Raw genomic sequence first — 27,849 nt, forward strand, 5'->3', positions numbered from 1 at the left:
CATTTTCTACGAGTTTTCCCAGAACTGGGAACAGAATTAACGCCCGGCTGCCAAAAAGTGATGTGAGAAAAGCTTGAGTTAGGTCAATCATTACAAAATTGATTTAATAACAAAAACAAAATAATTGTACACTTGTGGGCGGTGTCGTGGACGTGGGACTGGGACCAGGGGGTTGGGATTTGGGGTTTTCCAGAGATTTATACTCGTTCCAAAGCTTCCAGCATGATGATGCTGTTCCCTCGGATCACCTGGAAGGGGGAAGGTGAGAGCTGTTAGGGTTCCTTCCCTGCAGTTTATTTCCTCAAAAATCCTTGACAAATTGGCAGGAATTCCCCCATAAGGATGAAAATAGATTGATTTTAACCCTAAATTCTACAGAATCCCAAAATCTCTGAGGGTGGAAAGGACCTCTGGGATCATGGAGTCCAACCTTGTCCCCAGCCCAGAGCTCCTTGGCCACCTCCAGGGATGGGGATCCAAACTTCCTTGGGCAGTTCCCATTCCTGAGCCCCCTTTCCATGGGGAAATTCCTGCTGCTGTCCCTCCTGAGCCTCCCCTGGCGCAGCCTGAGGCTGTTCCCTCTCCTGCTGTCCCTGTTCCCTGGGAGCAGAGCCCAAAGGTCCCCCCTGAGCCTCCCTTTCTCCAGGCTGAGCCCCTTTCCCCGCTCCCTCAGCCTCTCCTGGAGCTCCAGACCCTTTTCCAGCAGATCCGTGTCCCCCCATCTTGGTGCCATCCATAAATCCACTGGGGGTCCCCTTGATCCCCTTGCCAGATCATGGATAAAGGTATTGAACCGAGCTGGATCCAATCCTGAACCTGGGGGACATCAGTGATGCCTGGGCCCAGGTGGGTTTGGCCCCATTCCCACCAACCCTTGGGTCCATCCATTATCCATCCAGTGCTCCCAGTGCTCCCAGTGACACTCACCACCACGCTCCCAGTGCTCCCAGTGACACTCACCACCACGCTCCCAGTGCTCCCAGTAACACTCACCACCACGCTCCCAGTGCTCCCAGTGACACTCACCACCATGCCGATGTTGTTCTGCTGCCCGCCCGGCGCCATCTCCACGCACTCATCGATCACCAGGTTCATGAAGGGGTCGAAGCCCCTCAGGATCCCCTGCACGTGCCTGCCGCCGTTCAGCTTCACTGCGGGGAGCCCGGGGCGTTAGCCACGGAGAGCTCCCAAACACAACGGGTTCTACCCCAAACCCAACGGGTTCTACCCCAAATCTGATGGGTTCTACCCCAAACCCGCCGGGTTTTACCCCAAATCTGCCGGGTTTTACCCCAAATCCGCCGGGTTCTACCCCAAACCCGCCGGGTTTTACCCCAAATCCGCCAGGTTTTACCCCAAATCTGCCGGGTTTTACCCCAAACCCGCCCCTTGGAAGGAGCAGGACCCGCAGTGGGGGCAATGAATGGGGGAAGGATTAACCACAACCCAATAATGGGGCAAGGAAAAGGGGAAAACTGTGGGGAGCCCGGGGTGTTAGCCACGGAGAGTTCCCAAAACTGCTGCGTTTTAGCCCAAATCCGCCGGGTTTTACCCCAAATCTGCCGGGTTCTACCCCAAACCCGCCCCTTGGAAAGAGCAGGACCAGCAGTGGGGGCGGTGAATGGGAGGATAAAGCACAACCCATTAATGGGGCAAGGAAAAGAGCGACTCTTCAATTCGTATTATAGTTAAGTTAATGAATTATGGTTTAAATGAACGAATTAGAATTTTAATTAATGAGTTGTGAGGTCTGATATCAGTCAGGGGTGGGCTGCTCTGAGCACCAGCCCCAGCACCGGGACCTCCTCCCTGGGCACGGTGAGGGGTGGGCGGGGGTCCCAAACCGGGCTGGGGCTCAGGGGTCCCCCACAGCGGGGCCGTGACGGGGAAGGGGAGCTCTGGAGGGTCCCCAAACCCCAAACGCGGCATTGTCGGGGGGCGGGTCCCCAACAGCGGGGCCGTGACGGGGATCGGGGCGGGCGGGGGTCCCCGGGCACCGCGAGGGGGATCGCGGTGGGACCGGTTCCAAACTCACACGACAGCTTCTTGTCCATGAACCTGTAACGAGATGGGCCCGGCTCAGCACCGGCGGGGGCGGACGGGGCAAGAGATCCCCCTCCATTATCCCCTCATGACAGCGAGGAGAACCGCGCCTCCCGCGCCGCCATGACACCGGGGTCGCGCGGTGCACGCCGGGACACCGGCAAGCACGGCACCGCGGTGTTCCCGTGCCCGCTTCCCCCCACACCCCTCGCGGCTCCCCGAGCCCCCCGGCCCAGCCCCAGCCCAGCTCCGGAGCCCCCAGACCCACTTTTTCAGCTCTGGCGGGTGCGCTTTGCTCATGGCGATGGCAGCCCCCGGCCCGTCTCTGCCGCTCGCCGATCTCTGACGTCAGCGCGCCGTGCGTCTCCTGGCGCCAGCCAATGGCAGCCTCGCGAGCCTTCCCGCCGCATCCCCGCGCGCCGGCCCGGCAGCCAATGGCAGCCCGCGGAGCGCTACCGTATTCACCCGAGTAGCGGCGCAGACAGGGAAAGACAGCGGAATGGCGGGGGCAGAGAGCACGGGGCGGTGTGGGGAGTGCGCGGCTACAGGGGGATGTACGGCGGCATGGCCGCCACCGGGTGCGGAGCGTGTGTGCACGTGTGAGTGTGTGCACGTGTTCTGCGTGTGTCCACCTGTGCACACGTGTTGGTGTGTTAGCGTGTGTCCCTGTGTGCACACGCGTGTACGCTTGAGTGTGTCCGTGTGTGTGTGTAAGTGTGCATGGCCAGGGGTCACCTCAGGCAGCCCCTGTACACGTGCAGGTGTCACCCTGTCCCTTGCACACACGTGTGCAATGCACACTTCACTCTGGGCACACCCCAGGCCTTGCACAGCGCAGACCTGGCTCACCCCACTGTGCCCAAGCATCACCCCCGGTGTCACCCCTGACCTGCAGTGTCCCCTCAGCACCCACCCCATCATCCCTCAGTGTCCCCATCACCCCCCAGTGTCCCCATCACCCCTCAGTGTCCCCATCACCCCCCAGTGTCCCCATCATCCCCCAGTGTCCCCATTGCCACACCAGTGTCCCCACCAATTCCCTTAACAAGTGGGTGTTAAATTTGTGCTATTTTGGGTGATTTTCTCCTCAAAAATGCTCAGGTTGTTAAACTCTTTATTAACTCCTTCGTACCTCAGCACAGCGATGGGTGTGGGTGGTTCCTCCTCTTGCCCACCCATCCTGGCAGCTCCCCGTTCCCCAGGTTCTCCACCCTGAGCAATAATCCCTGGGCAGCCCCTTTGGACGAGCTGGGGCAGGGGGCTGAGAGCCAGGGAGTGGATATTCCCGCCTGGAGGGGACATTTGGGGTCAAGGTGGCACTTGGAACCAATTCCCTGATGTCAGACAGGGACAACTCGAGGAGTTGGGGGGAAACTGAGGAATGTGCTTGAGGAAAATGTCCCGGCTGACTTGGGAACGTTTCCCTGCTCCTGCTCCCTCCTGGGCTGGCCAAAGAGCTCCCAGGTGCCACCGGGGCAGGGCCAGGTGAGACACTGGGCAGAAGTTTGTCCTGGCAGGAAGGGTCACCATCCATCCCTGAAGTGTCCAAATGACGCACGGACATGGCACTTGGGGACATCGTTAACGGGGAACATGGGTGGGCTGGTGGTTGGGCTTGGAGGTCTGGATGACCTTGAGGGTCTTGAATTTCTTGAAGCTCTTCCAGCCCTAAGGATCCCACGATCCCATGAAACACCTCCTTGGAGGGGTGAAGCGCTGAGTTCATTAATGTTAATTATGGCATCTTGATGATCTAGAGGGTCTTGAAGATCCTGAAGGTCTTGAAGGTGTTGATGATATTGCTGGTCTTGAAGACCTTCCAACCTTCAGGATCCCATGATCCTGTGAAACACCTCCTTGGAGGGGCAAAGCATGTTCATTGCTACTAACTATTTAGATGTTAATTGGCTGTCTAGAAAGTCTTGATCTTGAAGGTGTTTGTGATCCTGAAGGTCTTGATGATCCTGATCTTGAAGGTCCTGAAGATCCTGATGGTCTCAAAGACCTTGAGGGTCTTGAAATCTTGAAAATCTTGAAGATCTTCCAAAGATAAGGATCCCACGATCCTTTGAAACACATCCTCGGACGGGCAAAGTAGAGAGTTCATAAATGATAACTAAGACGTCTTGAAGGTCTTGATGGTCTTGAAGATCTTGAAGATCCTGAAGGTCTTGTCTATCTTGATGGTCTTGAAGACCTTGAAGATCTTGATCATCTTGAAAGTCTAAACTTTTAAGAATCCTGTCATCTTATGAAACACCTCATTGGAGGGGCAAATCATGTTCTTAGGTATTAATTATTTAGCTGTTAATTGGCTGTCTTGAAGGTCTTTGCGATCCTGAAGGTCTTGATGACTCTGAAGGTCTTGATGGTCTTGAAGATCTTGATCTTAAAGGTCTTGATCATCTTGAAAGTGTTCCACCTTCGAGGATCGCACAGTCCCACAAAACACCTCCTGGGAGGGGCGAAGCCCGGAGTTCATTAGCGCTAATTAAGGCCGGGGGCGGCTCTCAGAGCTCCGTCTTGAGCTTCTGGTGCAGGTCCTCCTGGTCGAGGCGGGCGCCGTGGCCGTGCCAGCGGTGGAAGGCGAGCAGGGCGGCGTTGCGGGCGGCGATGGCGCTCATCTCCATGGCGCTGGCCGCGCGCTCCAGCCCGTTCAGGTAGTACAGCTGCTCGTGCAGCACCAGGGGAGGGAACCGCTCGGGAGCGCCGTACTCGGGGTACGCCAGCCACGGCTTCACCTTCACCGAGTCGTAGGAGGAGAAGAGCAGGTTGAGCTGCTCCTTGCTGAGCTCTTCATTGGAAAACACCTTCCAGACATCAGGGTTCAACGGCAGCTTCCCACCCGTGCTCGTGTCGCCCACGGCGGGCTCTATGTTCAGGCTGTTGATGAACAGTTTTGGGTTGTCCGTGGTGAAAATCGACCTGAAGTTAAAAGCCTGAGGGTCGTGGTAGCCGAAGAAGGAGGCGTTCAAACGCCCGTGCACCAAGGTGGTGAAGATCTGTTGGTAGGGATTTGGGAATTCGGGGATGGGAGGGTCGAAGTTCCGGAAGGTGATGTTGGCCAACTTGCGGCCCAGCGGGGCCGCGATGAGCACGATGTCGTAGGTGTCCGCTGTCAGCCCCGAGGACGTGTTGTAGGTGACCTCGTAGAGCTTCACCGGGTCCCCTGTGGGGAACAGCTCGGTCACCCTGACCCCTGCTGGGAGGGGATCCCACTGCCCTGGCATGTCACAATGCCACCACGTTTGGGGCTCTATTTGGACAGTTGGGGTTTGAGCCCCGTTTTCATGAATTGTGGAATGTTTGGAGTGGAACCATTAAAGCCCATCCAGCTCCATGGCAGGGACACCTTCCCCTATCCCAAACCTCATCCAACCTGGCCTTGGGCACTTCCAGGGATCCAGGGGCAGCCACAGCTCCTCTGGGAATTCCATCCCAGCCCTCCCCACCCTTCTCCCAGGGAGGAATTGTCATTTTGGAACCCCCAAGGGGCCGAGGTCGGTCTCCAGTGTCACCAGGCCGTCCCCACGGAAGGGAACTGCAGCCCCACTCACCGCCACGGCTGGCTCTGGTTTTGGGCTCTATGGACACGACTGTTCCCGGGATAACCTCGGCCTTGGAGGAGTAGATGAGGCCGGAGCAGACAAGTTTGTTCCCCCCTTTCACAGACCAAAGGCCTGACTGTATCCAGGCCATGGATAATGCCCTGCAAGGAAAACCACTGCTTTCAAAGCAGAAAAACACTGAAAAAACAAACTGCAAAATCAAGGGGATCAACTCCCTTTGGGATCCAGAGTTTTGGAACCCAGGGAGCAGGAACCCCAAGAGCCAGGACAAGAGGCTGCCTCCAAACACTGACCTACAAAGCCATTGACCTTGACCTCCTTGGCCGTAAGCCAAACCTCATGGTTGGAGCAAACCACCTGGTTGATGAATTTCTGGGAGAATCCTGCTTTCTGCATGGCCTCGTCGATGGTCTGGTTGAGCAGCTGGAGGAAGTCATCCCCTCCCAGGGCGTGCAGCAGGCGCTCGTTGCTGCTGAAGGCGTAGTCGTGCATCTGGTACCGGTAGATCCTTGAATTGCAGACAAGAAATGGTCTCTGTTAACGAGCTCTGTGGCCCTGGGGGCTGGGGGGGATCTCGTGGGGTGGCTTTGTGGGAGCAGCAGGACAAAGAGAGCAGGTTGTGGTTAGATATTGGGAGGTTTTATGAGGCTGGAGAGGCCCTGGCAGAGTTTTCCCACAGAAGTTGTGGCTGCCCCATCCCTGGAAGTGTCCAAGGCTGAGTTGGATGGAGTTTGGAGCAACCTGGGACAGTGGAATGTGTCCCTGCCCATGGAATGAGGTGCTTTTAAGGTCCTCTCCCAGATTTTCCACCACAGGGCCCCAACCCACCTCATGAACTTGTCCAGGATGTCCTCCACCCACATGGACATGCGCAGGGGGTTGAGGCCGTAGTGCCAGAGCAGTTTGGGGTGGTTGAGGAAGGACCAGCTGCTCTCCTCAAACACAAATTCCTCCCCGTTGTAAAAGCCAGCGGGGCTGACCTCGGGTGAGGCACTTGAAAGGCCTTTGGGAAGAGGACAGAAAAAAGGAATTTAGGGAAAGGCAGAATTATTCCCCCTCAATTTTAACTTCCTGAGATAAGCTGGCTTTGTGCTGATAAGGGTGAGTGATTGCAGATTGGAGGCCCAAGGCATGACAAGGGGAATTAGCCCTTGATCATGGGCCAGGGAGCGATTGGAGGTGAATTCTGGACCTTTATGATGCCATCAGTGGGTCACCTGTGGGGAGGGGCAGGACCATTCCCATTGGGATGTGGGTTTCCTTTCCCTGGAGTGGGGCTGGGGTACCCCAGGGGCCTTGGGGGAGGTCATGGGGGGCTGTTTGGGGAGGAAAGTGGCCTGTGGGGGAAGGATACTGGAGAAAGGTGATTACTAGGGAAGTCTGTGGGGGGATACTGGGAAAAGAAGGGGAACTATCGGGGAAGAATATGGGGGATATTGGGAATAGAAGGGTGGGCTACTGGGGATGGATATGAGGGGCTGCTGGGGAAGGACATGGGGTTATTGGGAATAGAAGGGAGACTGCTGGAGAAGGACATAAGGGCCACTGAGGATGGATCAGGGGCTACCAAACCTTGCTCTTTTGAGGGCTGTCCCCCAGCAGAGCGGCACCCAGAGCACCCCCAGAGGATGAGTTTGGGACCGAGGGACAATTCTGGGCCCGGGAGACGCCAGGGCGGGGTGTCGGCGCTCACCCAGCTCCTTGACAAAATGCTTCATGTGCAGGTTGAGCGGGTGGATGACGGAGCCCCCGGCCTCGAAGGCGGCGCCCTCCATGTCCAGCGTGTGCAGCCGCCCGCCCAGCGCCGCCTTCTCCAGCACGTGCAGCCGCACGCCGCGCCCGAACTTCTGCCGCAGGAAATAGGCCGCGGCCGAGCCGCCGATGCCGCCGCCAACCACGGCTGTGAGAGGGGCACGGTCAGCTCAGGGTGCCACGGCACAGCCCGGCCCCGCACGGATCCGCTGTGGGCCCGGGGCAGATCCCTCATGGATCCCCTCATGGATCCGCTGTGGGGCCTGGGACAGATCCCTCAGTGATCCCCACACGGATCCGCTGTGGGCCTGGGACAGATCCCTCAGTGATCCCCTCATGGATCCGCTGTGGGCCCGGGACAGATCCCTTATGGATCCCCTCATGGATCCGCTGTGGGCCCGGGACAGATCCCTCATGGATCCCCTCATGGATCCGCTGTGGGCCTGGGACAGATCCCTCAGTGATCCCCTCATGGATCCGCTGTGGGCCCAGGACAGATCCCTCAGTGATCCCCCTCATGGATCCGCTGTGGGCCCTGGACAGATCCCTCAGTGATCCCCCTCACGGATCTGCTATGGGCCCCTTATGACAGATCTCTCAATGGATCCCCTCACTGATCCCCTCAAGGGAACTCCCTCACAGATCCCTCACGGGCCTCCTGTCCTGATCCCCTCTATAGACCTCCCCTCATGTCCCCCCTGTCCTTCAGGGACCTTGAGGGGTTCCCCCATGGCACCTCGCCCACAGATCCCCTCAAAGGATCCCCCTCATGCTCCCCTGACCCTCCCAGATCCCTCCCGGGTCTCCCCAGTTCAGACCCCTCACGGGTCACTCCCCATAGCCCCTGACCCTCCCAGATCCCTGAGGCCCTCCATGGCCGCTCCCCTCCAGGGCCCTCAGAGGATCCTCCCCTCACGGATCCCCCAAAGGCTCCCCCCGTCCCCCGCGGACACTTTCCCCGCTGCGATCCCCCCCAGGCACAGCCCGGAGCCCCCGGGCCGCTCCCCTTGAGCAGAGGCGGCCGGTCCCTTTCCCCTCCCGCAGCCGCCGTCCCTCCGTCCCGTGGCCGGAGCCGTGTCCCCGCTGTCCGCACCGATGCTGGCGGGCCCATGGCGGAGGCTGAGGGCGGGCGGGCAGAGCGCGGCCAGCAGCAGCGGCAGCGGCGTGAGGAGGCGGCGGAGGCCCGGCATGGCGGCGGAGAAGGGCAGAGGGCGATGGGCGGGCCGGGAGCCGGCAGCGGTGACCCCGGTTCGATTCCCGGTTCGGGAGCGCTGACCCCGGTTCTATCCCGGGCTAGGAGCTGTGTTCCCAGTTCGATCACCGGTTCTATCCTGGGCCGGGAGCGCTGAGCCCGGGTCTATCCCCGGTTAGGAGCGGTGTTCCCCACCGGTTCGATCTTCAGTTCTATCCCGAAGCCCGGAGCGCTGAGGCCGGTTCTATCCCGGCTTCTATCCCCGGTTCTGTCCCGGAACCCGAAGCGGTGTTCCCGGTTCGATCCCCGGTTCGGGAGCGGTGTCCCCGGTTCTATCCCCGGTTCGATCCCCAGTTCTGTCCCGGAGCCCGGAGCGCTGAGCCCGGTTCAATCCGCGGTTCTATCCCCGGTTCTGTCCCCGGCTGGGAGCGGTGTCCCCGGTTCTATCCCCGGTTCTATCCCCAGTTCTGTCCCGAAGCCCGGAGCGGTGTTCCCGGTTCTATCCGCGGTTCTATCCCCGGTTCTGTCCCCGGCTGGGAGCGGTGTTCCCGGTTCTATCCCCGGTTCTATCCCCGGTTCTGTCCCGGGTCAGGAGCGATGTTCCCGGTTCGATCCCCGGTTCTGTCCCGGGTCAGGAGCGATGTTCCCGGTTCGATCCCCGCGCTGCGTTTGGAAATTTTAGCGTCCCTTTGGGTTTATTTATCTTGTATTCCAAAGTCTTGTCTTTTACTTCCTTTCCTTTTAATTACTTTAGTTTAACTCCTTTGATTTTATTTTCCCGCCCCTGTAGAAGGCGCCGCCTTTCTCGGTGTCCTCATGTACCTTTTCCTCCTTTATTTTTAATTATTTTAATAGAAAAAACTATATAAAATTTATATAAAATTATATCTTAAATATTAATAAAAATCAATACTTTAATTTTATAGATAAATTAAATATATAATATAAAATTATTTAAATTTAAATTTAATTACAAATTTAATATGAAATAATTTTAATACATAATTTTTTTTAATTTTTGCTTTTAACCCCTTGGCTTTTAATCCCTCATTATTAACTATTTGCTTAAATCGACCCTATAATATTTGCTTTCGCATTTCTGTATTAGTCTTTACATATTGTTACTGAAGGATAGCACAATTTATAACCCCTTTTAGCTGCCTGTTAATAGAACCTAATTTCTCAATTTAACTATGTGCTGTATAGCTCATGGAAATAGTAGGATGAATATATTATAGTGAATATAGTGTACGTATGACTATCTAATACTATATAATAACAATAATATATATGAATAATGTGATGAATATGTTGATGTAGACACCTTCTAGTGTACAAAAATAAAAGCGGAATGAACGTGTTGTACCGTAGACTTTAACAAAACATGTGAAAATATTTCTATATAACCAAGAAAACAGTATAAAGCAATGAAGTTGTTTCCCGGGACCCTGGGCAGGACCTGAGCCTCCAATCCCTGCCCCTCCTGCTGCATATCCTCTGCCCCCTAAACACACCCTGTGCCCCAAAATCCATTCCCTGTGCCCCTAAACACACCCTGTGCCCCCTAAATATACCCTGTGCCCCTAAACACACCCTGTGCCCCAAAATCCATTCCCTGTGCCCCTAAACACACCCTGTGCCCCCTAAATATACCCTGTGCCCCAAAATCCATTACCTGTGCCCCTAAACACACCCTGTGCCCCCTAAATATACCGTGTGCCCTCTAAATACACCCTGTGCCCCAAAATCCATTCCCTGTGCCCCTAAACACACCCTGTGCCCCTTAAATATACCGTGTGCCCTCTAAATACACCCTCTGCCCCAAAATCCATTACCTGTGCCCCCCAGTCCATCTCCTGAGCGCCCCCCACGTCCTGTGCCTTCTAAATGCATCCGTAGCCCCAAAATCCATTCCGTGCTTCTAAACAGACCCTGTGCCCCATACCCATTCCCTGTGCCCCCTAAATGCCCCCTGTGCCCCTAAACCCATCCTGTGCCCCTTAAATGCCCCTCTGCCCCTCAGTCCATCTTCTGACCCCGCCGCGCTCTGACGTCACCGCGCCGTGCGTCTCCCCGCGCCAGCCAATGGCAGCCGCGCGCACCTCCCCAGCAGCCAATGGCGGCCCGCGGCGCGCTACCGCACTCACCTGAGTAGCGGCGCAGCTGCGGGAAGTTAGGGGGGCAGTGAGGGGAGAAAGCACGGGGCGGTGTGGGGAGTGCGCGGCTACAGGGGGAGGTACGGCGGCATGGCCGCCTCCGGTGCGGTGCGTGTGTGCACGTGTTGTGCGTGAGTGTGTCAACAGGGGCACACGTGTGCAAGGCACACTCCACGCTGGGCACACCCCAAGCCTTGCACAGCGCAGACCTGGGTCCCCCCACTGTGCCCAAGCATCACCCCCAGTGTCCCCCCGACCTGCAGTGTCCTCTCAGCACCATCATCCCCCAGTGTCCCCATCACCTCCCAGTGTCCCCATTGCCACACCAGTGCCCCCCTATTCTCCCCCATCACCCCCCAGTTCTCTCCCTTGGGTTCCCTCAGTGCCCCCCATCACCCCCTGTGCCCCTCATTAGCCCCCCAGAGCCCCTCTAGTGCTCCCCATTACCACATCAGTGCCATCCATCACTCCCAGTGTCCCCATCACCCTCTGTGCCCTCCTACTGTCCCCCATCACCCCCAGTCCCCCCGCAGCACCGGCTCTTGGTGGGAGGCGCCTTTAATGAGCTCAGGGGTGGAAGGTGTCCCCAGGGCTGTCCCTGGGGCTGTCCCCGCTGTCACTGCTGGATGTTGGCCAGCCCCTCGCGCATCTTCTTGGCCATGGCGGGCACGAGGCGCAGGTGCTGGTCCCCGCAGGTGGCCAGGCAGGCGTCCAGCTGGCCCCGCACGCGCGGCTCCGAGCCCCCCGAGTCCAGGGCGTCCTTGGCCTGGTCCGAGCACTGCAGCGAGCAGCGGCTCAGGCGGTCCTGGGACAGAGCGGTCAGCGGGGAGGGGACAGGGGACAGTGGGGACAGAGCCGTCAGCGGGGAGGGACAGGGGACAGTGGGGACAGAGTGGTCAGCGGGGAGGGGACAGTGCAGTCAGCAGGGAGGGGATGGGGACTGGGGGACAGGGGATGGATTAGGGGGTCAGTGGGAATGGGGGGCAGTGGGATGGGGGGACAGGGGATGGATGGGGGCAGCAGGGATGGCGGGACAGGGGGGTACTGGGGGGTCACGGGAGGGACATGGGGCTCAGGGGGGGACTGGGGGTGAGGGGCACATTGGGGGGGTCAGGGACGGACTGGGGGGCACCAGGGGTGTGTGTGTGTGGGGGTGCTCAGGGGATGGATTGGGGGGCTCAGGGTGTGTTTAGGGGCACACGGGATGCAGTGGGGGCTGCAGGGACTGGGGGCTCAGGTCCTGCCCAGGTCCCCGTGCTGTCCCCAGGGGTCCTGGTGGCCGTGCTCACCTGGAAGTGCTCCAGCTCGGCGGTGACGATGGCCTGGGCGCGGGCCAGGGGCGCGTGGCAGCGCTCGATGCAGCGCTGCACCTCCTGCATCGAGGCTGCTGCGTCCTCACAGCACCGCGCGCTGCAACGGAACATGGTGCCCTGGGGACACCAGAACGGGGTCACTGGGGACACTGGGGACACTGGGACAGGGCCACTGGGGACACTGGGGACAGGGGTACCCTGGGGACACCAGGGACAGGGTCACTAGGGACACTGGGGACACCGGGGACACAGGGACAGGGTCACTGGGGACACCGGGACAGAGTCACTGGGGACACTGGGGACACAGGGACAGGGCCACTGGGGCCACTGGGGACAGGGTCACTAGGGACACCGGGACAGGGTCACTGGGGACACCAGGGACACAGGGGACAGGGTCACTGGTGACACCAGGGACAGAGGAACAGAGGGGTCACAGGGTGCCCTGGTGACACGGGGACAGGGTCACTGGGTCATGGGGACACCATGCCCTGGGGACAGGGTCACCGGGGACACTAGGGACATGAAGGACAGGGGTACCCTGGGGACACCAGGGGACAGAGGGGTCACAGGGTGCTCCGGGGACACGGGTGACAGGAGTGTCACAGGGCATCCTGGGGACATGGGAGACAGGGTACCCCGGGGACACCATGGGATGGGGGACACAGAGCACCCTGGGGACACAGCACAGGGTCACACAGGGACACTGGGGACACCTGGGGATGGAGGGTGGGCTGGGAACACAGGACAGGGGTGAACAGGCACCCTGGGGACATGGGGCGTATTGGGGGACACAGATGAACTGGGGGACACACGGTGTATTTGGGGGACACGGTGTATTTAAGGGGCTCAGGGTTTATTGGGGGGCACAGGAGATGAACTGGGGGGACACAGGGTGTATTTAGGGGACACAGGATGCATTGGGGGGCACAGGGAATGTACTGGGGTACACGTTGGGTGTAATTAAGGGGCACAGAAGATGTATTGCGGGGCACACGGTGTATTTAGGGGACACAGAAAATGTTGGGGGACACAGGAGATGACCGTGGGGAGGGCACAGGGTGTTTTTAGGGGAGCCAGGACATGCCCTGAGGGTGTGCAGGGATGCACGGGGGGCTTCAGGGTTGTCCTTGGGGTCTCAGGGTGTGTGTGTGGGGGTCACAGTGAATTGGGGGACGGTCTCAGTGAACTGGGGGGGGTCTCAGGATATGTATGGGAGAATGTCAGTGAATTGGGGGGTCTCAGGGTGTGTATGGGGGGGGGTCACAGTGAATTGGGGGAGGGTCTCAGTGAACTGGGGGGGGTCTCAGGGTATGTATGGGAGGATGTCAGTGAATTGGGGGGGGGTCACAGTGAATTGGGGAGATCTTAGGGTGTGTATGGAGGGATCTCAGTGATTTAGGGGGGAATCTCAGTGAACTAGGGGGGGACCTCAGTGAATCAGGGGGGGTCTCAGTGATTTAAGGGGAGTCTCAGTGATTCAGGGGAGAATCTCAGTGATTTAAGGGGAGTCTCAGTGAATCGGAGGGGGGGTCTCAGAACGTCTATGGGGGGACCTCAGGATAAGTAGAGGGGGTCTCAGTGAATAGGGGGGTCTCAGTGATTTAGGGGAGAATCTCAGTGATATAAGGGGAGTCTCAGTGTTTAGGGGGGGATCTCAGTGAATCAGGGGGGGTCTCAGTGAACTGGGGGGGATCTCAGTGATTTAGGGGATAATCTCCGTGATTTAGGGGAATCTCAGTGAACTGGGCGGATCTCAGTGATTTAGGGGAGAATCTCAGTGATACAAGGGGAGTCTCAGTGATTTAGGGGGGATCTCAGTGAACTGGAGGGGGATCTCAGTGATTTAGGGGGGATCTCAGTGATTTAGGGGGGATCTCAGTGATTTAAGGGGAGTCTCAATGATTTAGGGGGAATCTCAGTGATTTAGGGGAGAATCTCAGTGATTTAAGGGGAGTCTCAGTGCTTAGGGGGGATCTCAGTGAATCGGGGGGAAATCTCAGTGATTTAGGGGAGAATCTCAGTGAACTGGGCAGAATCTCAGTGATTTAAGGGGAGGTCTCAGTGATTTAAGGGGGGGTCTCAGGGCCGGTCCCGGCGCTGCCCGGGGCACCCACGTGTGAGTGTGAATGCATGAGTGTGTGTGAATGTGTGTGAGTGTCTCCAGCAGCAGCCCGGGGACGCCCGCAGAGCCCTCCCCGGTGTGTCCCGGTGTGTCCCGGTGTGTCCCCGGTGTGTCCCCGTGTCCCGGTGTGTCCCGGTGTGTCCCCGGTGTCCCGGTGTTCCCGGTGTGTCCCCGTGTCCCGGTGTCCCCCGGTGTGTCCCCGTGTCCCGGTGTCCCCCGGTGTGTCCCGGTGTCTCCCCCGGTGTCCCGGTACCTGCATGGCGCGGATGTGTTCCCGCTCCAGCCCCTGCACGGCGCTCTCCACCGCGGCCTGCACCCGGCCCTGCGCCGCCTCCGCCATGGCCTCAAACCGCCTTAAACCCGCCTTAAAACCCGCCCTGAACCCGCCTTAAAACCGCCCTGAAACCCGCCCTGAAACCGCCTGAAACCCGCCCCAGATCCGCCTTAAACCCGCCCCAAAACCCGCCCCGGACCGCCCTAAAACCCGCCCTGAAACCGGCCTCAAACCGCGCGGGCCCGGCCCCGGCCCGGCCTCCAGCCGCCTGAAACCGCCTTAAAACTGCCCCTAAACCCGCCCTAAAACCCGCCCCAAACTGGCCAGAGACCGCCCTAAATCCGGCCTGAAACCCGGCCTCAAACCGCCCTAAAACTGCCCCTAAACCCTCCCTAAAGTCGCCTTGAAACCCGCCCTAAACCCGCCCCGGGCCGGCCTGGAACCGGCCCCAAACCCGCCTTAAAACGCCCTAAAACCCGCCCCAAAACCGCCCTAAAACCCGCCCTGGACCGGCCTCGAACAGCCCTAAAACCCTCCCTAAAACCGCCCCAGAACCGCCCTAAACCCGCCCTGGACCGGCCTAAAACCGGCCTGAGACCCGCCCCAAAACCTGCCCTAAAACCCGCCCCAAACCCGCCCCAAACCCGCCTCAAAGCGGCACTAAAACCCGCCTCAAACCCGCCCTAAAGACCTGACGGGAACCGCCCTAAAACCTGACAGGAACCGCCCCAAAAAACCTGCCCAAAACCTGACAGGAACTGCCCAAAAACCTGCCCTAAACGTGACAGGAACTGCCCCAAAAAACTGCCCAAAACCTGACAGGAACTTCCCCAAAAAAACCTGCCCTAAAACCTCACAGGAACTGCCCCAAAAAACTGCCCTAAACGTGACAGGAACTGCCCAAAAAAACCTGCCGTAAACCTGACAGTAACTGCCCCAAAAAACTGCCCCCAAAACCTGAGAGGAACCGCCCCAAAAAACCTGCCCTAAAACCTGAGAGGAACTCCCCAAAAAACCTGCCCTAAAACCTCACAGGAACTGCCCCAAAAAACTGCCCCAAAATCTGACAGGAACTGCCCAAAAACCTGCCCTAAAATCTGCCCCAAAACCTCACAGGAACCGCCCCAAAAACTGCCCCAAAATCTGAGAGGAACCGCCCCAAAAAACCTGCCCCAAAATCTGACAGGAACCGCCCCAAAAAAACTGCCCCAAAATCTGACGGCAACAGCCCCAAAACCTGCCCTAAAATCTGCCCCAAATCTGACAGGAACCGCCCCAAAACTCACCCCGAAGTCCAAAATCTGGGGAATCAGGGATTGGAAATTTGGGATGAAATTATGGGGAAATGCGGCTGAGTTCATTATTGGGACACTTGGCTTCAAAATTTGGGACAAAATAATGGAAAAATGGGGCTGAGTTCATTATCTGGGCATCAGAGATTGGAAATTTGGGATAAAATCATGGGAAAATGGGAAATTTGTCTTTTACATCATTTCAATAACTCCCAACCCAGGTTATTAAAATAGAAAAAAAAAAAAAAAAAAAAGAAAAAAACCCCCAAACCACCAAAAAAACCTCAAGACCAGGCGGTGACAAGAACATCTTTATAGGAATCAAAATTAATTTAAACCACGCGAAATAAATTAAAACATTAAATATTAACTTTCAGTGCAACATATACAGAAGACATGAGAGTAACCATGACTTTAAAAAAAAAAACAACAAAAAAAACCCCCAAAAATCCCCCAAAACAAAGGGAAAAGCTCCGGGTTTGGTTATGAGGAAGGACTAAAGGGGAAATTAAGGCTGTGCCAGAGGTTGGAGCTCCAGCCCGAGGAGGTTTTCTGGGATTTAAGTTCATTTATTATTAATAAAAAGCTGGGATTTGTCCCCAAAAAATCAGCTGGGGGTGAGTTTTTTTTTTTTTTTTTTGCCTTTTTTTTTTTTTTTTTTTTTGCTTTTTCCTCTGTAGAAAAATAAAGCCTCATCCTGGCAGGAGGAGAGGAAGGTTTGGTTTAAAACCCAAATAATTTTTGGGCTGGTGAAAATCCTGGGAAAACAACCCAAAAAAGGGGGGAAAAAAGGGGAAAAAAAGGGGGGGGGAAGGGGGAAATAAAGGGGAAAAAAAGGAGGGGAAAAAAGGGGGAAAAAAAGGGGGAAAAGAAAAGGGAAAAAAAAGGGAAAAAAAGGGGAAAAAAAGAAAAAAAAAAAAAAGAAAAAAAGGAAAAAAAAGGGAAAAAAGGGGAAAAATAATCCCGGGGCTGGGCTCCTGCCCAGGAAAACGACGGGAAAAAGCCCCAAAAAAGGGGAGGAGAGGAGAGGGGGGAGCAGGGCCGGTCCTGGGCGGGTCCTGGGCGGGTCCCCAGGTGTCCCCAGGTGTCCCCAGGTGGTCCCAGGTCTGTCACACACCTGTGGGGATGGCAATGGCAGCAGTTACACCCCGGGCTGTCACCTGGCCCCTGCGGCTCAGCTGGCAGGTGACAGCAGCAAGGACAACCCGCAGTGTCCCCTCAGCTGTCCCCAGGTGTCCCCCCAGCTGTCCCCAGGTGTCCCTTACCTGTCTTGGTGTGGCAGCAGGACATGCCCCCACCCCTCAGATCCCCAGGTGTCCCCTCAGCTGTCCCAGGTGTCCCCTGTGTCCCCTGACTTGTCTCAGCATGGCAGCAGGATGTGTCACCCCCCAGGTGTCCCCTCACTTGTCCCGTGTGTCCCTCAGCTGCTCCAGGTGTCCGTCACCTGTCCCGGGTGTCCCCTGTGTCCCCTCATGTGTCCCAGGTGTCCCCTGTGTCCCCCACCTGCCCCAGGTGTCCCCAGGTGTCCCTCACCTGTCCCATGTGTCCCAGGTGTCCCCAGGTGTCCCTCACCTGCCCCAGGTGTCCCAGGTGTCCCCAGGTGTCCCTCACCTGTCCCATGTGTCCCAGGTGTCCCCCGTGTCCCTCACCTGCCCCAGGTGTCCCCAGGTGTCCCTCACCTGTCCCATGTGTCCCAGGTGTCCCAGGTGTCCCTCACCTGCCCCAGGTGTCCCAGGTGTCCCCAGGTGTCCCTCACCTGTCTCGCTGTGGCAGCAGGACGTGCCCCCCTTGAGCAGCCCCCCCGGTTTCTCCTGGCCGGCTCCGTGCTCACGGCACCACCCGGGACAGCGCCTCCGCAGGCGACAGCAGCTGAGGGGACAGCCACAGTGGGGACAGGGACAGTGGGGACAGGGACAGGGACAGTGGGGACAGGGACAGCGCCTCCGCAGGCGACAGCAGCTGAGGGGACAGCGACAGTGGGGACAGGGACAGGGGACAGGGACGGGGATGGGACAGGGACACGGGACAGGGACAGGGACGGGGATGGGACAGGGGACAATGGGGACAGGGACAGGGATGGGACAGGGACAGGGGACAGTGGGGACAGGGGACAGTGGGGACAGGGGACAGTGGAGACGGGACAGTGGGGACAGGGGACAGTGGGGACGGGGGACAGTGGGGACGGGGGACAGTGGGGACGGGGGACAGTGGGGACAGGGACGGGGATGGGACAGGGACAGGGGACAAGGATGGGACAGGGATGGGACAGGGACAGCAGCTGAGGGGACAGCGATGGGAAAGGGACAGGGCTGGGACAGGGATAGGGACGGTGACAGGGATGGGGACAGGACAGGGTCAGGGGTCCCTTGTCCCGGGATGTCCCCGGGGTGTCCCCGGGTGGCACTCACTGGACCAGGACACAGACGGTGACAAGCAGCACCGAGGCCACCACGGCCACCACGAGCAGGGCCGTGATGGTCTGCTTCTTCTGGTTGGCTGCCACCACGGCCAGCAGGTCAGCGTGCTCACAGCGTGTCCCCACGTACCCCGAGTGACACCTGGGGACACAGGGCACAGCTCACAGCGTGTCCCCACGTACCCCGAGTGACACCTGGGGACACAGGGCAGGTCAGTGTGTTCACAGTGACACTTGGGGACACAGGGCACCGCTCACAGTGTGTCCCTGTGCACCCTGAGTGACACCTGAGGGACGTGGGGTCATCAGGGGACAGGGACACACGGGAACAGGGACAGGAGGGACAGAGGAGTCACCAGGACAGGGACACACGGCCCGGACATGGGGTCACCTTGGGACAGGCACACACAGGAACAGGGAGTCACCCCAGGGACAGGGCCACATGGGGACAGGGCGTCACCCCAGGATTGGGACACACCACAGGGACAGAGGAGTCACCCTGGGATAGGGACACGTGGCAGGGACAGGGAGTCACCCCAGGATTGGGACACACAGGACGGACAGTGGAATCACCCTGGGACACCAGACTTGGGATCTCCAGGACACCAAACCCAGAATTTTGGGATCCCCAGGACCCCAGACATGCAGTTTGGGGACCCCAAGGACACCAAACCCAGAATTTTGGGACCCCCAGGACACCAAACCCAGAACTTTGGGATCCCCAGGACCCCAGACATGCAGTTTGGGGACCCCAAGGACACCAAACCCAGAATTTTAGGACCCCAAGGACACCAAACCCAGAATTTTGGGACCCCAAGGACACCAAACCCAGAATTTTAGGACGCCAAGGACACCAAACCCAGAATTTTGGGGATCCCCAGCACCCCAGCCCCACAGTTTTGGGACCCCCAGGACACCAAACCTATAGTTTGGGGACCCCCAGGACCCCAGACATGCAGTTTGGGGACCCCTAGGACACCAAACCCAGAATTTTGGGGATCCCCAGGAGCCCAGACCCACACTTTGGGGACCCCCATCCGTCCAGCCCCGTGGTTTTGGGACCCCCAGGACACCAAACCCATAGTTTGGGGACCCCCAGGACCCCAGACATGCAGTTTGGGGACCCCCCAGGACACCAAATCCAGAATTTTGGGACCCCCAGCCCCCCAACCCCGCAGTTTTGGGGCGCCGATCCGCCCAGCCCCGCGGTGTCGGGGTGCCCGGGGTGCTCACACGCAGGCGGGTTTGTCCTCCTGCACCAGGAAGCGGCAGGTGCCGTGGAAGCAGAACTGGCTGTGCGAGTCGGGACACTCGTTGAAGTGCGACCTCACGGCCGCCGCCACCGGAGGAGCTGTGGACAGGAACGGGGCAAAACCCGCTGATTTTGGGGCCATCCCAAACCTCGCCATTTTTGGGGCCATCCCAAACCCCGCAGCTTTTGGGGCCATCCCAAACCCTGCTGCTTTTGGGGCCATCCCAAACCCCGCCGCTTTTGGGGCCATCTCAAACCCTGCCGCTTTTGGGGCCACCCCAAACCCCACCGGTTTTTGGGGCCATCCTAAACCCCGCTGGTTTTTGGGGCCATCCTAAACCCCGCTGGTTTTTGGGGCCACCCCAAACCCCGCCGCTTTTGGGGCCATCCCAAACCCTGCCGCTTTTGGGGCCATCCCAAACCTCACCAGTTTTGGGGCCATCCCAAACTCCACCGGTTTTTGGGGCCATCCTAAACCCCGCCGCTTCTGGGGCCACCCCAAACCCCATCGCTTTTGGGGCCACCCCAAACCCTGCCGCTTTTGGGGCCATCCCAAACCCCGCCGCTTTTGGGGCCATCCCAAACCTCGCCAGTTTTTGGGGCCATCCTAAACCCCGCTGGTTTTTGGGGCCACCCCAAACCCTGCCGCTTTTGGGGCCATCCCAAACCCTGTCGGTTTTTGGGGGGGCCATCCCAAACCTCTCCTTTAAGGGTTTATTTTTTGGGGCTCGCTCTGTGAAAGACGCCACGCCACCCCAAAAGATCCCAGACGGGTCCCGCTTTTAATAATCCCTCAGGAATTTCCTAAAGAGCTTAAAAAAGGGAGGAGGAGGAGGAGGAGGAGGGGGGAGCTCAAGGCGGGCTCCTGTTTCCCATTAAATCCCCCAGGCCGGTTTGAATTATCCCCAGGGAAGGGAATATCCTGCTCCGGGATTAGCCCGGCACCGAGGCACTTCCGACCGCCGCGACGATCAAAGGCGCCCCCGGCCCCGGGGCTGCGGTTTATGGCGGGGTGTGGGGACAGGGCCGGGGGCTCGGGCTGGGGTGTCCCCGTGTCCCCAGGGCCGGGAGAGGCACCCTTGGGGTCACTGGGATTGGGATGTCCCCGTGTCCCCAGGGCTGAGGGGTCAGAGCTGGTGGCTCACACTGGGATGTCCCCGTGTCCCCAGTGCTGAGGGGTCCTTGAGGTGGCTGGGGTTGGGATGTCCCCCTGTCCCAGCACCAAGGGGTCCTTGGGGTCACTGGGATTGGGATGTCCCCATGTCCTCAGTGGTTTGGAGGAGTCCTCGAGGTGGCTCACACTGGGATGTCCCCGTGTCCCCAGGGCCGGGAGAGGCACCCTCGGGGTCACAGGGGTTGGGATGTCCCCAGGTCCCCAGCGCTGAGGGGTCCTTGGGGTCACTGGGATTGGGATGTCCCTGTTTCCCCAGAGCTGAGGGGTCAGAGCTGGTGGCTCACACTGGGATGTCCCCGTGTCCCCAGCACTGGAAGAGGCACCCTTGGGGTCACAGGGTTTGGGATGTCCCTGTGTCCCCAGCACCGAGGGGTCCTCAGGGTCACAGGGGTTTGGATGTCCCCAGGTCCCCAGCTCAGAGGCACCCTTGGGGTCACTGGGATTGGGATGTCCCCGTGTCCCCAGGGCTGAGGGGTCCTTGAGGTGGCTGGGGTTGGGATGTCCCCCTGTCCCAGCGCCAAGGGGTCCTTGGGGTCACTGGGATTGGGATGTCCCCGTGTCCCCAGAGCTGAGGGGTCCTTGGGGTCACTGGGATTGGGATTTCCCCATGTCCCCAGTGGTTTGGAGGAGTCCTCGAGGTGGCTCCCACTGGGATGTCCCCGTGTCCCCAGAGCTGAGGGGTCAGAGCTGGTGGCTCCCACTGGGATGTCCCCGTGTCCCCAGGGCTGCAAGAGACACCCTCGGGGTCACAAGGATTGGGATGTCCCCATGTCCTCAGAGCTAAGGGGTCAGAGCTGGTGGCTCACACTGGGATGTCCCTGTGTCACCAGAGCTGGAAGAGGCACCCTTGGGGTCACAGGGGTTGGGATGTCCCCATGTCACCAGGGCTGGAAGAGGTGACCCCAGCGGGAGCTGCCGTGCCTGACTCCGGGAGCATCAATGGGCTCATTCATCGGGGGCACAATGGGCTGGAGACCTCCTGTGGGGCTGGAGACCCTCTTCTTTTGGGACTGAAAAACCCTTTTTTTGTGGGGCTGGAAACCTCCTGTGGGGCTGGAGACCCTCTCCTCGTGGAGCTGGAAACCCTCTTCTTTTGGGACTGAAAAACCCTTTTCCTTGTGAGGAAACCCTTTCCTGCTGAGGAAACTCATCCTTTTGGGGTCAAACCCTTTCCTTTTGGGGCCAAACCCTTTCCTTTTGGGGCCAAACCCTTTCCTTTTGGGGTCAAACCCTTTCCTTTTGGGGCCAAACCCTTTCCTTTTGGGGTCAAACCCTTTCCTTTTGGGGCCAAACCCTTTCCTTTTGGGGTCAAACCCTTTCCTTTAAAGGAAACTCTTTCTTTTGGGGGCCAACCCCCTTTTTTTTGTGACCCACCCCCCTTTTTTGAGGAAGGCAGGGAACCATTCCCATCTTCCCCTCGGGGATCCGGGCCCAGGATCCCACCCAGGGCTCCGTTATCCCATAAAAAAGAGGGAATTCCCCCGGAATTCCCACGGGGCACTCACCATTCCTGGCAGCCGTGGTGTTGTCCAGGGCGTGGCACGCGGCCAGCAGGACACCTGTGGGGAGGGACACACCTTGGTCACCCCAAAAACCCCGGGGAGGGGGTTTGGGGTCACCAAAAAATTCAGGGAGGGGGTTTGGGGTCACCAAAACCACCCCGAGGTTTTTACGGAAAATAAAAATCGGGAATTCCCTTTTTAAGGACTTTAAGGAAAACGCAGAAGCGGGTTTAGGGTCACTAAGAAATTCGGGGAGGGGGTTTGGGATCACCAAAACCGCCCCAAGGTTTAATTAAAATTGGGAATTCCTTTTAAGGATTTTAAGGAAAATTATGGGGGTCCCGGCCAGGAGTGTCCCCAGGGCACAGAGCCAGTGCTGCTTCCCTGGGATGTGACCCAAATTTCCCGGGATGTGATCCCAATTTCCTGGGATGTGACCCCATTTGCAGGATTTGACCTAATTTCCTGGGATTTGACCCAAATTTCCTGGGATTTGACCCAAATTTCCTGGGATTTGACCCCAATTTCCCCGTGGGAAAGGCGGCGGGGGGCAGACAGAGCCTGGGGCTGCAAATCCCGGTGCCACCGGATCTGTGGGGATCCACCCGAGAGCCAGGGATCCACTGGAGCTTCAGGGATCCTCTCTCATCCCAACTTTTGGGGTTTTGTCCATTCTGGGGTTTTTTTGGGGGGAAAAGCGTCTCCACTTTGGGGTTTTTGGGACCCCAAATCCCGGTGGTGGGACAGGGGGGTGTGTGTCTGTCCCGCCGGGAATTCCGGCCCCTCTCCTGGGCAAGGGACAGCCCGGCCCTGATCCCAGATCCCTGATCCCTGATCCTGGCCACGGGGAGCTTTCCATGGCCAGGGCCGGGGTGGGGACACTGGACACCCCCTGGACACTCAGACACCTCCTGGAAACCCCCTGGACACCTCCTGGACACACCCTGGACACTCAGACACCTCCTGGAAACCCCCTGGACACCTCCTGGACACTTTGACATCTCCTGGACACCTCCTGGACACTTGGACACTGCCTCGACACCCCCTGGACACCTCCTGGACACACTCTGGACACTCAGACACCTCCTGGACATCTCCTGGACACTTCCTGGACATCACCTGGACATCTCCTGCTCACCTCCTGGACACTCAGACACCTCCTGGACACCCCCTGGACACCTCGTGGACACTTCCTGGACACCTCCTGGACACTTTGACATCTCCTGGACACCTCCTGGACCCCCTGGACATCCCCTGGACACTGCCTGGACACTCGGACACTGCCTGGACACTCAGACACCTCCTGGACACCCCCTGGACATCCCCTGGACACTGCCTCGACACCCCCTGGACACCTCCTGGACACACTCTGGACACTCAGACACCTCCTGGACACCTCCTGGACCCTCTGGACACCTCCTGGACACACTCTGGACACCTCCTGGACATCCCCTGGACACTCGGCCACTCCACACCCTCAACCCCGCAGTGGGGCTGCACCCAGCCCCGCCTGGTTTTTCCAGCCCCATCCCGTTGATCCCACGGGTTTTCCAGCCCCATCCCACCCATCGCTGGGATCCGGGAGATCTCCGGGAATCTCTCCCCTCAGGCTGAGCCCCCCCTGAGCTCACCCCGCCCCAAAGGACCCCCCAAAACCTTCCCAAGGCGCTTCCAGCAGCTCCGACCCCCCGAATTCCCAATTTCTGCTCCTCCTCCGTTATCGCCGGGGTTTGTTCCCTGCTCCAGGATTTCACTCCGGATCCAGCCCCGGGTTCCCTTTTTCCTTCCCCCGGATCCCGAGGGGTTCAGGCAGGGATCCCCTCTGATCCCACCCGGATCCCACCCGGATCCCCCTGTCCCGGCGGGGAATTCCTGGGATTGGGGTGTCCAGAAAAGAGGGGAAGAGAGAGAGAGAGATCCGGAGCTACGGGAGAGGGAGGAAAAAAAAGGGGAGAAGGAAAAGGGAGAAAAAAAAAAGGGAAAAGGAAAAGGGAGAAGGAAAAGGAGAAAAAAGAGGGAGAAAAAAAGAGAAGAAAAAGGAGGGGGGAAAGGGAGAAGAAAAAGGAGGGGAAAAAAAGGGAGAAGAAAAAGGAGGGAAAAAAAGGGAGAAGAAAAAGGAGGGAAAAAAAGGGAGAAGAAAAAGGAGAGAAGGAAAAGGAGAAAAAAAGGAGAAGAAAAAGGGAGAAGAAAAAGGGGAGGGTAAAAAGGGGAGAAGAAAAAGGAGAAAAAGGAGAAGAAAAAGGAGGGAAAAAAAGAGAAAAAAAGGAGGAAAAAAAGGAGGAAAAAAAGAAGAAAAAAAAAGGAGGAAAAAAGGAGGAAAAAGAAAGGGAGAAGAAAAAGGGAGAAGAAAAAAAGGAGAAAAAAGGGAGAAGAAAAATAGAAAAATGGGAGAAGAAAAAGGAGAAAAAAAAAGAGAAAAAAGAAAGGAGAAGAAAAAAGGAGAAGAAAAAAGAAGAAAAAGAGAGAAGAAAAAGAGAGAAGAAAAAGAGAGAAGAAAAAGAGAGAAGAAAAAGAGAGAAGAAAAAGAGAGAAGAAAAAGAGAGAAGAAAAAGAGAGAAGAAAAAACGCAGAAGAAAAAAAAGAAAAAAAAAAGAGAAAAAAAAACCACGAAGAAAGAAAAGAAAAAAAAAAAAAAAAAGGAGAAAAAAAGAAAGGGAGAAGCAAAAAGAGAGAAGCAAAAAGGGAAAAGCAAAAGTTAGAAGAAGAAAGGGAGAAGCAAAAAGGAGAAGAAGAAGGGAGCAAAGCGCCACAGGAGCCCGGAGGCGCACGGAGGACCCTCAGCGGGACGCGGCCGGAGCCCGAGCGGCAGCTGGAGCGGGGCCAAGCCGGTCACTTTTCCCCCAATTCCCGCTTGTCCCAGCGGGACAGGACCCCCCGCGGGGCCGGGTGACAGCGGCGGGGACAGCGGGGACAAAGCCAGCCCCGGCTGCGGCCCCTGGGCACCGGGAGCATCCCCCGTCCCGTCCCGGCATCGCCGCCCTTCCCCGGTACACACACACACACCTCCCTTCCCTCCTCCTCCTCCTCTTCCCCTCTACGGCTCTAATTAGCCCCCCAGCCCTAATTAGCCGCCCTAATTAAGCGTCTGACCGCGGCCGTACTCACGCGTCGCGGCGCCTTTTCCCACAGGGAACGAAGTTCGGGGGAGAGCGCCCGAGCGCGGGGGATCCTTACGGGAATTTTTGTATGGGGGTTATCATTATGATGGGATTTTTATAGGAATTTTTATAGGAATTTTATAGGAATTTTATAGGGATTTTATAGAGATTTTATAGGAATTTTATAGGATTTTTTAGGATTTTTTAGGATTTTTTAGGATTTTATAGGAATTTTATAGGATTTTTATAAGAATTTTTATAGGATTTTATAGGAATTTTATAGGAATTTTTTGGGAAATTTATAGGAATTTTTATAGGAATTTTATAGGATTTTTTAGGAATTTTTTAGGAAATTTTATAGGAATTTTATAGAAATTTTTTATAGTATTTCTGATAGACCCCCCCCCTCCCCGGAGCGCTGTTTTTTCCCCCCGCCCCATCCCGCTGGGGTCTGACCGGGGTTGGGGGCACGGAGCCCCCGGGCCGATCCCCCCGAGCCCCGCACGTACCGAGGGCGAGCGCGGCCGGGCCGCCCGCCATGGCGGGGCTGCACCGGAGCGAACCGGGCCGGGCCGGGCGGGCGCTGGCGGCGGCGGGGCCGCGGCGGGGCCCAGGGGCGGCTCCGCCCGGCGGAAATGGGCGGCACCGGCCCGGCCGGGGCGGGGACAGCGGAGGTGGTGGCGGCGGACGGCGGGGAGGATGAGGGGGGGGATTGTTGGGAGCGACGGGACACACCCCTGGGATGGCCGGGACACGCCCCTGGGGCCCCCGGGATACACCCCCGGGATACACCCCCGGGACCACCGGGACAGACCCCCGGGACCACCGGGATACACCCCCGGGACGGACACCCGGGACTATTGAAAGACACGCCCCCGGGACCACCGGGACACATCCCCGGGACCACCGGGACACACCCCTGGGATGGCCGGGACACGCCCCTGGGACCACCGGGACACATCCCCGGGATACACCCCCGGGACAGACCCCCGGGACCACCGGGACACATTCCTGGGATGGCCGGGACACGCCCCTGGGACCCCCGGGATACACCCCCGGGATACACCCCCGGGACCCCCGGCACAGACCCCCGGGACCACCGGGATACACCCCCGGGACAGACCCCCGGGACCAGCGGGACACACCCCTGGGATCCCCGGGACAGACCCTCGGGCACATTGAGAGACACACCCCCGGGACCACCGGGACAAAGCCCCGAGACCCCCGGGACCAACCTCCGGGAGCCCCGGGACCACCGGGACAGACCCCCGAGACGCACCCTCAGGACCGCCAGGACACACCCCCGGGACCCCCGGGACACATCCCCGGGATACACCCCCAGGACAGATCCCCGGGACCACCGGGACCAACCCCCGGGACCACCGGACACACCCCCAGGCACATTGAGAGACACACCTCCGGGACCCCCGGGACACATCCCTGGGACCCCCGGGATACACCCCCAGGACAGACCCCTGGGACCACTGGGACCAATCCCCGGGACAGACCCCTGGGACCCCCGGGACAGACCCCCGCGACCACCGGGATCAACCTCCGGGAGCCCCGGGACCACCGGGACAGACCCCCGGGCACACTGAGGGACACACCACCGGGACAGACCCCCGAGACACACCCCCAGGACCGCCAGGACACACCCCCGGGACCACCGGGACCAACCCCCGGGACCCTCGGGCACATTGAAGGACACAGCCCCCGGGACCACCGGGCACGCTGTGAGACACACCCCCGGGACCACCCGGGAACCACCCCCGGGACCACCGGACACACCCCAGGACCCTGCGGGCCCCCTCCCCGGACCCCCTGCAGGACACAGCCCCGGGACCCCCGGGACAGCCCCACGGGACCACCCGGGCAATTCCCGCGTGGAACTCCCTCGGGAACCCCCCGGGACCACCCACGACCCTTCCCCCGGGACCCTCCCCGGAGCTCCCTGGACCGCCCCCGCCGGGATCGTCCGGAGTGACCCGGGCACTGCCCGTGGGACACCCCGGGACCCCTCTGGGACCATCCAGACCCCCCCGGGACCCCCCTGGGACCCTCTCGAGCTTCCCCCACGGGACCCCCCTGTCCCTGCCCCCCCTCATGGGACACCCCCGGGGTTCTCTGAACCTCCCCTGGACCCCCCCAGAGACCCATCCAGACCACGGAGAGCACTGGACCCCCCCCAAGACCCCTGACCCCCGAGCCCCATCAATCCCCCTGGACCCCCAAATCTCCCATAGAACCGCCCCTGTCACCCCCGGGACCCCCATGGTCCCCCCCTGTGTGCAGTCACTGTCCCACCCATGGGGGGGACCCAGCCCCGGGTGTCCCCAGGGGATCCCCCCAACCCCTCCAAGGCTGAATTTTGGGTTGGGGACACCCCGTGCTCAGTGTCCCCCCCATGGAGAGGGGACAGGAGGGATCAGGGCCCCCCCGGGACTCCCGGATTGCCAAACCCCTGCCAGCACATCCTGTGTCATCCTCAGCTGCTGCTGAGCCCGGCCTCGTCACCCGAAATCTGCAGGGCCACCACCCCGCTGATCCCACCCTTGGTCACCACAAAACCTGAAGGGTCATCACCCCGCTGATCCCAGCCTTGGTCACCACAAAACATGCTGATCCCACCCTCAATCATCCCAAAACATGCTGATCCCACCCTCAATCATCTCAAAATCTGATCCCACCCTCAGT

General features: G+C 58.8%; 4 protein-coding genes across 4 annotated transcripts; all 4 read right to left on the reverse strand.

The window, feature by feature from the left end:
• Positions 1 to 78: 78 nt before the first annotated feature.
• On the reverse strand, positions 79 to 2,416 carry SNRPG (small nuclear ribonucleoprotein polypeptide G). The gene is made up of 4 exons (XM_066337305.1): positions 2,312 to 2,416; positions 2,036 to 2,058; positions 1,027 to 1,151; positions 79 to 248 (listed from the first exon to the last, which is right to left on the reverse strand). Exons 1-4 carry the CDS (start codon positions 2,341 to 2,343, stop codon positions 198 to 200), a joined length of 231 nt encoding a protein of 76 aa, XP_066193402.1. The 5' UTR covers positions 2,344 to 2,416; the 3' UTR covers positions 79 to 197.
• A 724-nt stretch (positions 2,417 to 3,140) lies between these two features.
• LOC136372497 (prenylcysteine oxidase 1-like) lies at positions 3,141 to 8,554 on the reverse strand. The gene is made up of 6 exons (XM_066337094.1): positions 8,281 to 8,554; positions 7,306 to 7,533; positions 6,441 to 6,615; positions 5,902 to 6,120; positions 5,601 to 5,752; positions 3,141 to 5,212 (listed from the first exon to the last, which is right to left on the reverse strand). The coding sequence occupies exons 1-6, from the start codon at positions 8,552 to 8,554 to the stop codon at positions 4,554 to 4,556; spliced, it is 1,707 nt and encodes a 568-aa protein (XP_066193191.1). The 3' UTR covers positions 3,141 to 4,553.
• Positions 8,555 to 11,252: 2,698 nt separating this feature from the next.
• FAM136A (family with sequence similarity 136 member A) lies at positions 11,253 to 14,494 on the reverse strand. The gene is made up of 3 exons (XM_066337381.1): positions 14,401 to 14,494; positions 12,002 to 12,142; positions 11,253 to 11,517 (listed from the first exon to the last, which is right to left on the reverse strand). Exons 1-3 carry the CDS (start codon positions 14,485 to 14,487, stop codon positions 11,329 to 11,331), a joined length of 417 nt encoding a protein of 138 aa, XP_066193478.1. The 5' UTR covers positions 14,488 to 14,494; the 3' UTR covers positions 11,253 to 11,328.
• Positions 14,495 to 16,590: 2,096 nt separating this feature from the next.
• TGFA (transforming growth factor alpha) lies at positions 16,591 to 25,717 on the reverse strand. Its single transcript, XM_066337031.1, has 6 exons — positions 25,665 to 25,717; positions 22,061 to 22,114; positions 19,363 to 19,480; positions 18,122 to 18,271; positions 17,470 to 17,582; positions 16,591 to 16,830 (listed from the first exon to the last, which is right to left on the reverse strand). Exons 1-6 carry the CDS (start codon positions 25,693 to 25,695, stop codon positions 16,823 to 16,825), a joined length of 474 nt encoding a protein of 157 aa, XP_066193128.1. The 5' UTR covers positions 25,696 to 25,717; the 3' UTR covers positions 16,591 to 16,822.
• Positions 25,718 to 27,849: the final 2,132 nt, after the last annotated feature.

Source organism: Sylvia atricapilla, chromosome 28, assembly GCF_009819655.1.
Source record: "Sylvia atricapilla isolate bSylAtr1 chromosome 28, bSylAtr1.pri, whole genome shotgun sequence".
NCBI classification, from domain to species: Eukaryota; Metazoa; Chordata; class Aves; order Passeriformes; family Sylviidae; genus Sylvia; species Sylvia atricapilla.

Coding starts and splice junctions, on each gene's coding strand:
- SNRPG (XM_066337305.1), bottom strand. CDS start 2,343: ATGAGCAAAGCGCACCCGCCAGAGCTGAAAAA. Junction 2,059..2,311: donor CACCCGCCAGAGCTGAAAAA/GTGGGTCTGGGG, acceptor ATCTCGTTACAG/GTTCATGGACAAGAAGCTGT. Junction 1,152..2,035: donor CATGGACAAGAAGCTGTCGT/GTGAGTTTGGAA, acceptor GGCTCCCCGCAG/TGAAGCTGAACGGCGGCAGG.
- LOC136372497 (XM_066337094.1), bottom strand. CDS start 8,554: ATGCCGGGCCTCCGCCGCCTCCTCACGCCGCTGCCGCTGCTGCTGGCC. Junction 6,121..6,440: donor ATCCTGGACAAGTTCATGAG/GTGGGTTGGGGC, acceptor CTGCAATTCAAG/GATCTACCGGTACCAGATGC. Junction 5,213..5,600: donor AACCAGAGCCAGCCGTGGCG/GTGAGTGGGGCT, acceptor TGTTCCCCACAG/GGGACCCGGTGAAGCTCTAC.
- FAM136A (XM_066337381.1), bottom strand. CDS start 14,487: ATGGCGGAGGCGGCGCAGGGCCGGGTGCAGGCCGCGGTGGAGAGCGCC. Junction 12,143..14,400: donor AACACATCCGCGCCATGCAG/GTACCGGGACAC, acceptor TGGTGTCCCCAG/GGCACCATGTTCCGTTGCAG. Junction 11,518..12,001: donor CCGAGCTGGAGCACTTCCAG/GTGAGCACGGCC, acceptor GCTCTGTCCCAG/GACCGCCTGAGCCGCTGCTC.
- TGFA (XM_066337031.1), bottom strand. CDS start 25,695: ATGGCGGGCGGCCCGGCCGCGCTCGCCCTCG. Junction 19,481..22,060: donor CACCACGGCTGCCAGGAATG/GTGAGTGCCCCG, acceptor TCCTGTCCACAG/CTCCTCCGGTGGCGGCGGCC. Junction 17,583..18,121: donor ACCGTCTGTGTCCTGGTCCA/GTGAGTGCCACC, acceptor CTGTCCCCTCAG/CTGCTGTCGCCTGCGGAGGC.